This window comes from Onychostoma macrolepis, chromosome 04 (genome assembly GCF_012432095.1).
Source record: "Onychostoma macrolepis isolate SWU-2019 chromosome 04, ASM1243209v1, whole genome shotgun sequence".
NCBI lineage: Eukaryota > Metazoa > Chordata > Actinopteri > Cypriniformes > Cyprinidae > Onychostoma > Onychostoma macrolepis.
The window spans coordinates 31841581-31856169 of record NC_081158.1 but is presented as its reverse complement, the minus strand read 5'-3'; the positions used below and the strand labels follow the sequence as shown (position 1 = coordinate 31856169).

Below are 14589 nucleotides of genomic sequence, written 5' to 3'. Positions count from 1 at the left end.
CCAGAAACCACCAGAAATAAGCTTGCTGCACTTTTAGTCTCTTTTCGATCACCTGCCATGATCAGTAGCAACTTGACCACCTTAAAGAGCGAAGCCAGCACGCATAAGAGCAGCATGCAAACAAAATGGGCCGTCGCTAATGACACTGCAGTCTTACACAGAGGTAAAGCTGCCTTAAGACGATGTGCATACGTGCAGAGCTGGGATTTGAACACGTAATCTCCCCCTTAAGAGGGTTTCCCTCTTGTCAGACTCATCTTAGGAGATAAGCATTTCGCCGGTGCACTGCGGCTAAAAAAAGGCCTGCTGTGTTTTCCCGCTGTACGTTTATATAAAGAGAGTCGCTAGACATGAGACACTAAGGTGAAGAGATTTCAGTGAGACTTACACAAAAAGTGTCAGCCTCTTCAACAAATTAACATGTTTTGTACTCCTTCACATTACATACGATATACCCAAGACAACACAAAGCATATCAGAGCATATAGGCAGCATTTGCGGTCATTTGAAGAGCATTTTAAAAGGCCAGGCAGCTGTGGTTCGGCTTTTGTTCAGGCTTATCTTTGTGACGCATGACCCAGGTCACCTCTGATTGGACAAGCCGTCCAAGTGTCCACAAGAATCCAAAATATATACCACCTACATATCATATTTACTTTTGTACCGGCATATAAAACTTGCAGGATAAGTCAGGATGGGGTCCAAACCCATTACTACATCAAGTGAAGTGCCAAGACTTTGTCCTCCAAGGTCCGAACATAAAGCTTTATTAGCATGAAATCGTATTATAATGTGGCTATAAAAAGATCAGTATAAAAAATAGTTTTACTGCTTTTTAATGCTTCACGGGTTGCTGGATAAAGGCACTTTTAAACAAGCAAAAGTTTTTGCTTTTTTTGTGGCTGATGACTCTGTTTGTGACCTGATATTCAGTGCTTGTATGGGATGTGAGGTTGTGAAGCAGAGAAACAGGGTGTTGGCTCAGATTCTAAACAGAACCGCAGACCACCAAGGATACAACACACCTTTTTCAATCTCTTTTTACGTTCCGCTTCAGTATGGCCGTCTGCGGAAAAACAGGATAAAAGCTGAACACAGGAACTCCGTTTTCCAAGGAAGCTGTTGGGAATTGGCCCACACAGTTGTCCAAATGCATTGCCTTTCCTGTAACACACATTATTACACTGGAACATGAGGATCCCTAAATGATTTTGACTTCTTGGATGACATTCGCTGAAACATTCCCATGTGTTTTACGCTGTCTTGAAAAGCCCTGCTGGTGTCATGCATACTGTGTAGGATTCTTGCTGCTTTAAACCACTACAACTGACCTTATAATGGACCAATGGCCATTGCTGAAACCCAAGGACAAGGACTCTTTCATGCTGAAATAAAACTGTGCCAAAACACACCAAACTCTATTTAAGGACTACATGCTTCTTAATAATATTCAGACATGAAAGTTATCTCCGGTATGTCAAAAAATTGAGAAAATTGCAAGACAAATCCCTATTTTAGTAAAGAAGAAAGACTCGTTTGCTTTAAGGTCATTGTTTAGTGAAGTAGTTTGTTTTGGCTGTACCCATAACCCATTGTTTGTATTTTTTTTTTTTTTTTTTTTGAAAGAGAGACTTTTCCCATAATGGAAATATTTCTCGAAATGTCTTTCTCGTGCTGATACTTGAAGGAGCGCTGTTTATCTGGCCTACAACATCCTCCTCTTTTCGCTGCAAGAGCAGTCTGTGTGAGATTTGTCTGAATAAAGTTTTTTTTAATCTTCCTGCTGATTACGTCCTTTTGGGAATCTATGTGAATATTGTCATCTGTAGGGTCTAATGTCGCTATTTGTATGTTAAACATTTCAATCACAGATTACCGGAAAAGAACCCAAGAACCTTTCCCAGCCCTTAATCATGAGATGATCTGTGTGTGTTTCTAATCAAACATTGATGGTCTCTTCAGAACCTGAGGAACCATGGGAAGGCACAAAGGACTAAACAACCTTCAGTGACCTATAAATACATTTGTTTGCCAGAGCCCACAGGAAGAAAATAGCTCTGGGCAATGGTTAATTAGCATATAATCCTCTTGCGGTGTGTTCTTAAGAGCAAAGCCTGAGACGGAGTGATCTTGAAAAATCACTGCTGAAAAAGAGTTAAATGAGGTGAAAGGACAAATGAGGCTAACAAATACTGGTGTTTTTTTACGTCCATATCAGAGTCAATATTATGAGAGTAATTATGATTATCAGATACAGTGACCTTAACTGACCATTTGGACAAGGATTGCTTTTTGAAAATGTGGGAATGTTAGATATGCATTAGATAAAAAAGAAAGGGGCATCTAAGCTCAAACAATAATGGCTTTTAATTAGCTGGTATTCTGATGGTTTTTAGCAGATGTTTGAAGTCATTTCTCCTCAAAATCACACAAGTTTAGCTCATCATGTTAATTGTGGATATTGCAAAATCAGGAAGTGTCAATCATTTTTCTTTTTCAAAACTGTATCTACTTGTTTATAGTTTAAAATCTAAAAACTGCTTGTTGTAGGTGAGAACAAAATTAAATTGAACTAAATTAATTGCTTAATAATGAGCTAAAATCCAAGAGTGTTTAAAAGAATAAACTCATGTTTTCATGGTTTCAAGCCTTGACCTTTACACCTAAACCAAAGCCCTTCTGAAGGCTATGGTGGTTAAAACTATAGTAAAACAATCCAAATCCCTTTCCTCTGGCTAAAATATGCAACCTATACACCTCTCCACAACAGACACCTTTATCATATACATTCCTGGTTCGGTTTGCTGCTCACGTCTCTGGTTTCTGCTAAAGTGCCTGTCTGTGGTGTCACACCACCCACTTGATGTCAAACACATCTCCATCAAATACAGCTTTTGAACCTTATATGCATTGCAGAAGATCCAATGACATCACCAAAAACAACTCTGACCTCTGTGTTTTTCTGCAGGTTGATTGCACTGTCCTTTCACACGGACCTGCGATCAGTCTTATGGTTTCTTCATTGTGGCATGAGACAGAGAGGCTGATTGTCAATCAGTATGGAACAAAACCGCGTTCAGAAGTGTGAAGGAAACATATTGAGATGGGACAATTCAATTAATCAAAAGTGAAGGGACAGTGGGTTTGATTAGCACCAGTGTGATTGTTTTAGCAGCCCTGTGTAGAAATAACTATGATGTCTTTTGTATACCGTCAGAGTATATTACCAATTGCATGAGGGTTACCAGCGCAGAGAGCAAACGAAAGGAGAGCGCAAAGAAACCGGAAGCTTTTCAGTCCAGGTGAGCTAACAGAGATATTCTCATCCAATTGAATTTCACAAAATTATGCAGTTATACTAAAGCAAGAGACAGAAGGAGATAAAATAGCATTCCTGCTTACGTTTGTGCAGTAATTGTGTTTAAGATGCCGTGAAAATGGGCTGGTGGTTGTAACAAAACTTTTTTAGAGTGCACATGATACAAAATGAAAACTTAAAGTCAATTTGACTGTGAAAAATTTGACTTTTCTGCTTATTTATTTTTAGGATGGCTCATGCAAAGAGGTTTTCTCAAATCCCCATGTCTAAGGTTTCATGTTTCTATTGGAACTTTTTCATGCATGTTTTGTCTATGAGGATATAATTGACAGATTCATTTAAAAACAACTTAGTTGGAAACATTAAAAAAGGCTAAATTGTTATCTCATCATGTGTATTGTCTTACTATTCACTCAGTGCATGCGAGATCTTTGTAAAGAGGAAGATTATACTTTCCTAAACAGTCTTGGGAAACAGGATGAGAGTCTGAAGGAGAGCACATGTCTGGAGAGCAAATGTCAGGAAAAGCAAGACGAAAGGGTAAACTTGTTTACTACTTTCCATCTCGTAAACCTCCAGAAGTCTGTGTTTATTAATGCATACCGACTTTCATTGCACATCTCAGCTGTTTTCTCTGTTCCTCTAGATCCGGCGTCGACAGGAGCGCGAGCAGCTGGAACGAGAAAAGCAACATGAGACAGAGGAGCAGCAGAAGGTATGTTGACTAACATCAAAAAGTCACCGCAGGGCTATTGCTGCGGTCTGCAGAGATAACATTAATTATATCTGTCTCCACCACCCACAGTTTGAGTCTGTCCAGGGACGACAGACCTGCTTCATCAGATTTACATTGTCAGGCTAATTGTGCTTGATTGCATTATGTCTGCATTGTTCCTAACTTTGGCTGTTCATGCAGTGACCTCTGTATTGCATGGCCAGGTTACGCAGGTAAACATACTAATGCAAGAATTTCTGCTTAAAAATATTTTTAAAATAGAACTTTGGTAGTCTATTCCACTTTATTCAGGTTTTTTATGGCCATCAACCATCTGACTGACATGTCAAAAAATATCACAGAGAATGCATGGTTTTATCTAGTGTTAAGGAGTGTGGTAAATAGATGATTCAACAAAAATACAGTCTGTGTGCAAAATAACTTGGCGCCAGATTCCAAGAACATTTGAACAGAAAACACTGGGACAAATCTGTGTCCAACCAAAACTAATATGATTATTTCGGGCAGAAACTCAAAGGGGAATATACAGCTCAGCTTATCAGCATCTACTTTTCATGCTACTAACTAACTCACATTTAGCTAATCTCCAATTTAAGTTACATAAACAAAGCTTATACTTGCAATTATATACTGCAAATATTGCTTATGATGTAAGTACCTTTGAATTAACTCTTATGTTAAATGAATAAATGTCAATGTTTCTGTTTCTGGGGTTCTCAGAAGCTTAAGCCATCATAGTTGGGTAAACCTTTACATTGATGTACAGAAGGTACAACAAATAGAATTTTTGCGTTCACATTTGCTCAAATAGCAAAAGAAAGAAAAAATCCACGATAGGATTTTAATGAACAGCATTTCCTCTTAAAAAGAGGAATAAGAAGAGATTGATTTTGTTGATCAGAAGAGAGATATTCCATCATTCCCTTTGGTCGTTGTATTAGAAACACTCACGCAGCAGCGTTAACAAATTTTTTAAATGAAAATATTTAAATGTACATTTTTAATATCAATATCAATCAATATCAATATTTTAATATCAATTTTTCAAAACTGAAAACTTACCAAAAAAACTTAACATCTGTGAAAACATTATCAGTCTTACCCTTTAAAATGTTGATAAACTATGCAACCCAAAGCTTGCAGTTTTTACACACATATACTCGTTTTACAAGAAATCTGTGTTCAAAATTGAGTAAACGAACTGCTGGGCATGAAAATCCCAAGTGTACAGTTAGTTCTGGCAGGTCACATTAGTCGAGCTTGAATCAGCTGACTCTCAGCTGATCCTCGTCTACCTATAGGCATACCGTGCCTATTATGGCATTCTTATATAAGGTCTATTCAGTATAGTCTCACATAGCCAGACCTTCTGGGAACCATGGCCACTTTGAATGGCTAAGGACCGCCCAAGAGGCCATATGACTGTTAGGTAAAACAACCAATCATGTTTCGTTTTGTGCCGTGTCATGTTTAGGGGCATGGAAATATCCCCACAATAACACACCAGTGTGTAAAACTCTGGATGTATATGCCGCAAGCTTTACATATTTCACACTTTTTAAAATCCAGCGTTTAGTTGATCCTGATAACAGTTGCCACAGTTGTAAACACGAAAACTTTCTTCTTCCATGAGCAGGTTTGTTGTCACCGCATCTTATTTTCATGGCAGAACATTAAAAAATGTGACACGCCCATCTCTCGGAAATCTTTTAGAATTCAACCAATCAGATGATGACTTTTATACTCCTGAAGTGTTTCCAGTTTTGTGTGCCATATGCATCAGACATTCATCCAAAAGTCTGTGGGTGTGAGGTCTGAGGCTGAGACTGAGACTAATTCAGTATTATTCATCATCTTTATCGTTTTGCTCAAGAGCCTCCTCCTCCTCCATCCCCAGCTCCACCTTTTGTGCATAGTCAGGACTCTGTCTTCTGATATTGCTCATTGAATTAGACTCCTTTATCCTGAATTATGTTGTTACATTATATTGTCATTAAGAACATTAATGATATCTGCTACATTTATGTTGGTTCTGTTCTGTTTATCCTAAGGGGGTTATTGCTGCTCTTATGCATGCTAGACTGCGTAGATAAGCAGGGAGTTTTTTTGCCCAGAACAGAACAGTAAAGCCAATCCAAACTGTATGCTAATTATTAAATCAACCTTGACAATAGTGATCCTGACAGAACTAAGACTTCAGATGCAAGATGCAATGGTTGAGCACATGCTACTGTTTAGCTGTTAGCAGGACGCTCAGGGAGTGTGTTTGTGTAAGTTGATGAACCCCTAGCTGCACATGGTCTGCTGCCAGTGAAGTCCAAGACTAACAGCCAAGTGTGAGGTCACTGAAGGACAGCTGTGTTGTTGTTGTCCACTTGGCTGCTGTCATAAATTCAACAGCTTGAGGAATTCCTGCAACGCCTAACTCAGGGCTCGCTTTAGAAGAAACCCCAATGGGATCAAGTTCAAAAAAACGTAATTGCTCTTCCTTTCTTAGTCAAGTCAGTCGAATAGCCTTGAGCTCTGCCTTTTTAATTCCTAAAGGCTACAAACGGACAGTCCACCACTTTCACTTCCTTCCTCTCCAGCTGCTCGAATTCTCCCGGCGAGTTTCCAGGTTTGCAGCGTGTCCGTCCTCTGATTAATGTACTGGAGGGTCAGGGAGAAGTGCTTACACTTGTTTCCCATGTGTGTACTATTTGATCCTGTTATCATTCATAACCTACATCCCCCAAACCACAGATCTCATCAGATAACCCCACCCTCTGAGTGTGTGTTTGTGAGTGTGTGTTTTTGGGAGAGAACAGTCTGTGACTGTTTCAATCCTCTGAGGGAAAAGCTGTTACAGTCTGTTTTTTCTCTTATTAGTATGAATAGAAGGCGATGTGTTTCAACGTCTTCCATATGTTGAGTACAGCTACGTTTACTGCCTGGCCTATAGCTGTGATTATCACTTTAGAGACGGGAAGTAGCACCCACAGAATATCTGGCTGAGCCTGTACAGGTCAAAGGTCAAGCCCAGCCTCATTCCTTCAGCCCTACATCAGGGTCTGCCTCACCAGATCGGCCTTCAGACACACAGGCTTGTTTCTAAGTAATAAGGGGTGAAAAATAAATAGCTGTGTAATTTTTGCTGAAGATCAAACCAAGTTTATTCTTTGAGGTTTATTATGTAACCCTCCATCTCAAAAAATAAATAAATAAATCAAATCTGCAGATTTGCATAAATACCTAATATTACCTAATCTGATGATTCTGTTCAAAAAATTTTCCACATAATAACAAAGAAGATTTTTTGCATTATACACTCTCAGAAATAAAGGTACAAAAGCTGTCACTGGGGCGGTACCTTTTCAAAAGGTACATGTTTGTACCTAAAGGGTCCATTTTGGTACCTTAAAGGTACATATTAGTTCTTAAAGTGTACATATTTGAACCTAATAGGTACAAAAGTGTACCTTTTGAGAAGGTACCGCCCCAGTGACAGCTTTTGTACCTTTATTTCTGAGAGTGTGTATTTATATATATATATATATATATATATATATTAGTGTTGTCAAATGATTAATCACATCCAAAATAAAAGTTTTTGTTTGCATAATATGTGTGTGTTCTGTGTATATTTATTATGTATATATAAATACACACACATGCATGTATATATTTCATATATATATATATATATATATATATATATATATATATATATATATATATACACACACACACACACACACAGTGGGTTCGGAAAGTATTCAGACCCCTTAAATTTTTCACTCTTTGTTATATTGCAGCCATTTGCTAAAATCATTTAAGTTCATTTTTTTTCCTCATTAACTCTCTGGGGTCGGCTGTCTCGCCGGCGAGACCAACTCGTTTTTTTTTAAGATCAGTGCAAAAGACACTAAAAATACTCTGTTGATTTTGGTCACAAAAATAACTGTTATACATCAATCGAAACTGTTAAGTGTCTACTTTTTTTTGTGTACACTCACAATAACAACACAACTTTGTGCTTTTGGAAAAATAATAAAACAAACAGGGTGCGCTCTCTGTCTTCTCCGTCTCCGCGAACTGTTTTAAAAGAAAATGCTATAAATAAAAAAAAAAAAGAAAGTATTCAGACCCCCTTAAATTTTTCATTTCATTTTGCCACAATTCTGTCTCTGAGCTCTTCAGGCAGTTCCTTTGACCTCATGATTCTCATTTGCTCTGACATGCACTGTGAGCTGTAAGGTCTTATATAGACAGGTGTGTGGCTTTCCTAATCAAGTCCAATCAGTATAATCAAACACAGCTGGACTCAAATGAAGGTGTAGAACCATCTCAAGGATGATCAGAAGAAATGGACAGCACCTGAGTTAAATATATGAGTGTCACAACAAAGGGTCTGAATACTTAGGACCATGTGATATATCAGTTTTTATTTTTTAATAAATCTGCAAAAATGTCAACAATTCTGTGTTTTTCTGTCAATATGGGGTGCTGTGTGTACATTAATGAGGAAAAAAAATGAACTTAAATGATTTTAGCAAATGGCTGCAATATAACAAAGAGTGAAAAATTTAAGGGGGTCTGAATACTTTCCGTACCCACTGTGTATATATATATATATATATATATATATATATATATCAATATATATATCTTCAAAGAACTTATGCAAAATAAGTTTTTTTTTTTTAAATCTGTAATTTCAGTTGCTGTTTAGATGTAGTAAAACACCTACAGATGTAGCAGAAAACATCTGGGTCATGTTTGGATTTTTGAAAACCTTGAAATCAGAATTAAAATTGTCTTCAGAAGCATTCATACATGTGAAATTGGCTTAAAATTGAATACATATCATGTCTTTGTGGCAGTTTTTCTGTGATTATTAAAGGGTTAGTTCGCCCATTTAAGACATTAAGTTGTATGCAATCCTTACCAGCACTATAGTGCATACACACTGACCCACCCTTTAGTCACCTCCTGGTCAGAGTTCTGGCCGCTGGAAGTTTTCAAGATAGTACTCCCGGTTAGTTTCGGGGCCTCAAAACTGTGCGTTTTACGTGAAAAAGTATTTGCGTTTCAAAGCTTGAATAATTTACATCACAAAAACACGCCTGACAAAATTCATACCTCAGTTTTAATCGGCACTATTTTCTTTCCATTTCTATCAATCCGCTGCTGTCAACGCCAACAGTGCGCACGCTCAGATCAGCTGTTGATAGCGCGACTCGCTGACAACACAAAACCTCAATTGTGTGTGTGTTCAATCAAATAGTTTTCTCACCAAATTGTACATATATCTCTATATACTGTTTTATATTAGACTTCTTTTCACGTGATTTCCACTGGAGTCTAAACATCAGCTTGTTTACCGTACAGTTTAGACATTGGATCATAAAGTTAGTAAATAGAGCTTACCCGTGGTACTGGTACAGCAAAACTCTTTAAAATCATTTTTTCTTTTTCCTCCTTGGTTGGGGATGTAATCGTCTTCGCTGAAGTGAGCACTGCACACACGGAAATCCTTATCCTTTACTGACATAGTGTTTGAGTAAAGAAAACGCTGTACTATTCAAACACCAATTATTTATTCACCCTTGCATTGCGAAAAAGCAGAGATCTCATCTTCTCCAGGCTGTGCGCGCGTCAATCTGAACGGAGGCGGGGTGAAGTTACGAGGTCTCGCTGAGAGCTCGATGATCCAATGGCGTTACAGTTTTACTGACAAGTTATTTTAATGCTTATCATTGGTTTACTATTTTTAAAACTCTCTGATTTAAAATAATAAAAACGAATTATAAGCGACTCAAGTTTGGATAATTTTTCACAGCACCTGACTGGGCTAGGTATGGCCATACTCTGCCATACATAAACGCCGCCCTGCTCCCACACCTTGGATGAGTTGGGTCGCACGGATTTCTCTGCCTCCGCCATGTATCTTTCCTCTACCTCCGCTGGTTTTTTTTTTTTTTTTTTTTACTTTTTGTTTTTATTTATGAGGCGCCAAACTCTGCTAGCATCCGTGCGCGAGAGAGACCGAGTGTGTTCACTCCGCTCCAGCTCAACTAAAGTTTTTTTTTTTTTAATAATCAAAGCGTCTCCGGCGTCGCGCGACACAACGAATCGATTATGAAATTCGTTGCCAACGCTTTTAGTAATCGATTTTTATCGATTTAATCGATTCGTTGTTGCAGCCCTAATCTCAAGGATGATCAGAAGAAATGGACAGCACCTGAGTTAAATATATGAGTGTCACAACAAAGGGTCTGAATACTTAGGACCATGTGATATATCAGTTTTATTTTTAATAAATCTGCAAAAATGTCAACAATTCTGTGTTTTTCTGTCAATATGGGGTGCTGTGTGTACATTAATGAGGAAAAAAAATGAACTTAAATGATTTTAGCAAATGGCTGCAATATAACAAAGAGTGAAAAATTTAAGGGGTCTGAATACTTTCCGTACCCACTGTGTATATATATATATATATATATATATATATATATATATCAATATATATATCTTCAAAGAACTTATGCAAAATAAGTTTTTTTTTTTTAAATCTGTAATTTCCAGTTGCTGTTTAGATGTAGTAAAACACCTACAGATGTAGCAGAAAACATCTGGGTCATGTTTGGATTTTTTGAAAACCTTGAAATCAGAATTAAAATTGTCTTCAGAAGCATTCATACATGTGAAATTGGCTTAAAATTGAATACATATCATGTCTTTGTGGCAGTTTTTCTGTGATTATTAAAGGGTTAGTTCGCCCATTTAAGACATTAAGTTGTATGCAATCCTTACCAGCACTATAGTGCATACACACTGACCCACCCTTTAGTCACCTCCCTGGTCAGAGTTCTGGCCGCTGGAAGTTTTCAAGATAGTACTCCCGGTTAGTTTCGGGGCCTCAAAACTGTGCGTTTTACGTGAAAAAGTATTTGCGTTTCAAAGCTTGAATAATTTACATCACAAAAACACGCCTGACAAAATTCATACCTCAGTTTTAATCGGCACTATTTTCTTTCCATTTCTATCAATCCGCGCTGCTGTCAACGTCAACAGTGCGCACGTTCAGATCAGCTGTTGATAGCGCGACTCGCTGACAACACAAAACCTCAATTGTGTGTGTGTTCAATCAAATAGTTTTCTCACCAAATTGTACATATATCTCTATATACTGTTTTTATATTAGACTTCTTTTCACGTGATTTCCACTGGAGTCTAAACATCAGCTTGTTTACCGTACAGTTTAGACATTGGATCATAAAGTTAGTAAATAGAGCTTACCCGTGGTACTGGTACAGCAAAACTCTTTAAAATCATTTTTTTTCTTTTTCCTCCTTGGTTGGGGATGTAATCGTCTTCGCTGAAGTGAGCACTGCACACACGGAAATCCTTGATTCTCGATATTTTAGCTCCCGCAGAGTAGCCGATGGCAACCAGCCAAAGCTGTCTCGTAGCTATATCCGAAACTGGAAAACGATGGAATCTGAACGGTGATCCCGGCACATTCTTGTGGTCACAGCCTGGGAATTTACAAGTTCGCACCATTGTTCATTTTCTACTTTTTATGTCGTTGTCATTCGATTGTGTAAACACTATGGAACAGCTGATCTGAACGTGCGCACTGTTGACGTTGACAGCAGCGCGGATTGATAGAAATGGAAAGAAAATAGTGCCGATTAAAACTGAGGTATGAATTTTGTCAGGCGTGTTTTTTGTTATGTAAATTAATCAAGCTTTGAAACGCAAATAATTTTTTCACGTAAAAACGCACAGTTTTGAGGCCCCGGAAACTAACCGGGAGTACTATCTTGAAAAACTTCCAGCGGCCAGAACTCTGACCAGGGAGGTGACTAAAGGGTGGGTCAGTGTGTATGCACTATAGTGCTGGTAAGGATTGCATACAACTTCATGTCTTAAATGGGCGAACTAACCCTTTAAGAAACCATCATGATATTGACATTATAACCATGTTCAGTGTGATTAACATATTAATGACTAATCAGTAATTAGCAACATGGAACACTCCAATTAATGTTAAGAGGTTAAACAATAATAACAGAGGTTTTGAATATTATCTTAACAGTGCAGTAGAACAAACAGGTAGTTTATTTCCCTGGGACAAAGATGATTGTGAAAAATGGTTACATAAGGCTAAAATTGGTAAAAGAATCCTTGACTAACATTATAAGTGGACAGCAGGGTATAAAAAGAAAATGCTATAAATACAGCTCCCTTAATGTTATTTATGAAATTAATGGTTTCATAACAACAGCCTAATGTTATTACAAAGCTGCATGTCCCTCTTTCAATAGGCCCACCATTACACTCTTGTTTTCAGCATTGCTTACTAATCAAAACCCTGTTGAGAACTATGAACATGCTGTGTGTTTGTGTTTATATTTATGTCTGTGGAAGGAGAAAGACAAGCAGTGGAAAAGCCATGTGGCCGAGCTGGCAGCCCAACGCAAGGCCCTCCGTGCAAAACTAGACAGACTACGAGAATTTAGGGTGAGGTTTGACTGGACACACATGCCGATACACCAACACACATATGTAGAAACCCTACTATTGTTCCCAGGTACAGATGTGAGGCCCAAAAGCAGCAGACTGAATGTGACCAGATGTCGAATGTATCTAATGCAAAGTATAGTAACCAATACCATACCTGCCTGACTCGCAGCACTGGACAGGCACAGATTAGATCTACAGACACCAAAAATCTTCATGAAATTTTCATAACATATTATTCAAATTCCAAGTTTTTTTAAAAAGAAACACTATTGCAACACATTGACTAAAGGAGAAAATGGTCCGTGGAAGTGGACAAACCGCAAGGCATGTCCGCTTGAGATCTTCAAGCTTATAGGAAATTCACTTACAATATATCTTCCAAAATCATCGTAGACATTAATGCATCTCTGTTTTCATTTCCAGGACTTTCAGAAGAAAGTTGTGCTTCAGGATTTGGGTCTGGATCCAGGTTCTGCAAATGAATCCGTCAAGCATCTTCTGATGAGACTGTAACTGGGTTTACTAGTAAATAATGAAATAATTAAAGAAATTTAGCATTAAATCACTTGCTCACCAATGGATCCTATGCAGTGAAGTGAATGGGTGCCGTCAGAATGAGAGTCCAAACAGCTGATAAAAACATCACAATGATCCAGTCCATCATCTTTAACATCCTGTGAAGTGAAAAGCTGTGGGTTTTAACTTCAAAACATTGCTTCTGGCTAAATCTGAATCTGGCTAAGTCTGAATCAGGAGAGAAATATGCACAGATCAAGCACCATTTACAAGAGAATACAGTTCTAAACAAATATGTGAGTGGATTTTATGATGATGTTATTATGGATTATGAACTCATATTTTGGTTAGAAGTGACGATATTTTGGTCAGAAGTGACCATTTAAAGTTAAAAACATTGCGTCTTAGTGATAGGTTTGTTTCTTACAAATACGCAGCTTTTTGCTTCACATTAACTGATGGACTGGACTGGTGTGGATTATTTTGATGTTTTTATCAGCTGTTTGGACTCTCATTCTGACGGCACCCATTCACTGCAGAGGATCCATTGGTGAGCAAGTGATGGAATGCTACATTTCTCCAAATCTGTTCAGATGAAGATTTGTTCAGATCTGTTCATCTATATCTTGAATGGACTGAGAGTGAGAATTTTCAGGAAGTTTTAATTTTTAGGTGAACTATTCCTTTAACATGCTATCAAAGTCTTAAATGAGATATATTGTTATGTAGTGATCATATATCTTTAGAAGATGTGTTAATATTTAAACCTAAAGCAGAAAGTGTGTATAAAATAACATGAGTGAAATCATATCTCTACCTCTTCTTTAAAGGCACTAACTGGAGTGAGTTAGAATAGAGTTATGGCTACTTCAGTGTTCAAAATGATTAAATAACAAACTCACTGACTCTGTGGCAAATAAATCACAGCTAACAACTTAATGTGTATCACATGTCCAATCTTTCACTTTAATATTGCATCATATGAATATAAATGGACAATAAATCGCATGACTGCAGTGAGGAGGGAGACCTGAGAAAAAAAAGCAAGACAAACAGATGAGCTCAAATTCAGAAAGAGAACAAGAACCAATTAATTCTCATGCCTTTCAGTGTCTTTTATGCATCTTTGGTGATCTCCAGCACAAAAGGTGGTGATGGAGAGAGACAGATGAGAAAGGAGAATGCAAAAGAAAGGACGGAAGAGAAAGAAACAGGTGGTTCCAGTGGTACAGGTCTTGCATTAAGGGAGAACAGAAGAATCATGTTACAGCATGTCTGACCCTCCAGGGCAGGAAAATGCCACAGTCTCCAGTGTCACACATCCTCGCATCCCAGAATTCCTTTCTGCACGCCGCAGCTCTACATCAGCTCAATGTGCTCTGTTGTGTTTATTTCATGACAGGCACACTGAGTATGTGTAACTGGGCTGGACAGCTTTGATTTATCATCTACCCTTAATGTGCACTGCAAAACATGGAGTCTTTTCCAAAACAAGCACTCCAGTAAA

General features: G+C 37.9%; 1 protein-coding gene across 1 annotated transcript; it reads left to right on the top strand.

The window, feature by feature from the left end:
- The first annotated feature begins 2795 nt into the window (after positions 1 to 2795).
- On the top strand, positions 2796 to 13113 carry LOC131539676 (uncharacterized). The gene is made up of 5 exons (XM_058774364.1): positions 2796 to 3590; positions 3737 to 3859; positions 3966 to 4034; positions 12471 to 12563; positions 12990 to 13113. Exons 1-5 carry the CDS (start codon positions 3549 to 3551, stop codon positions 13077 to 13079), a joined length of 417 nt encoding a protein of 138 aa, XP_058630347.1. The 5' UTR covers positions 2796 to 3548; the 3' UTR covers positions 13080 to 13113.
- Positions 13114 to 14589: the final 1476 nt, after the last annotated feature.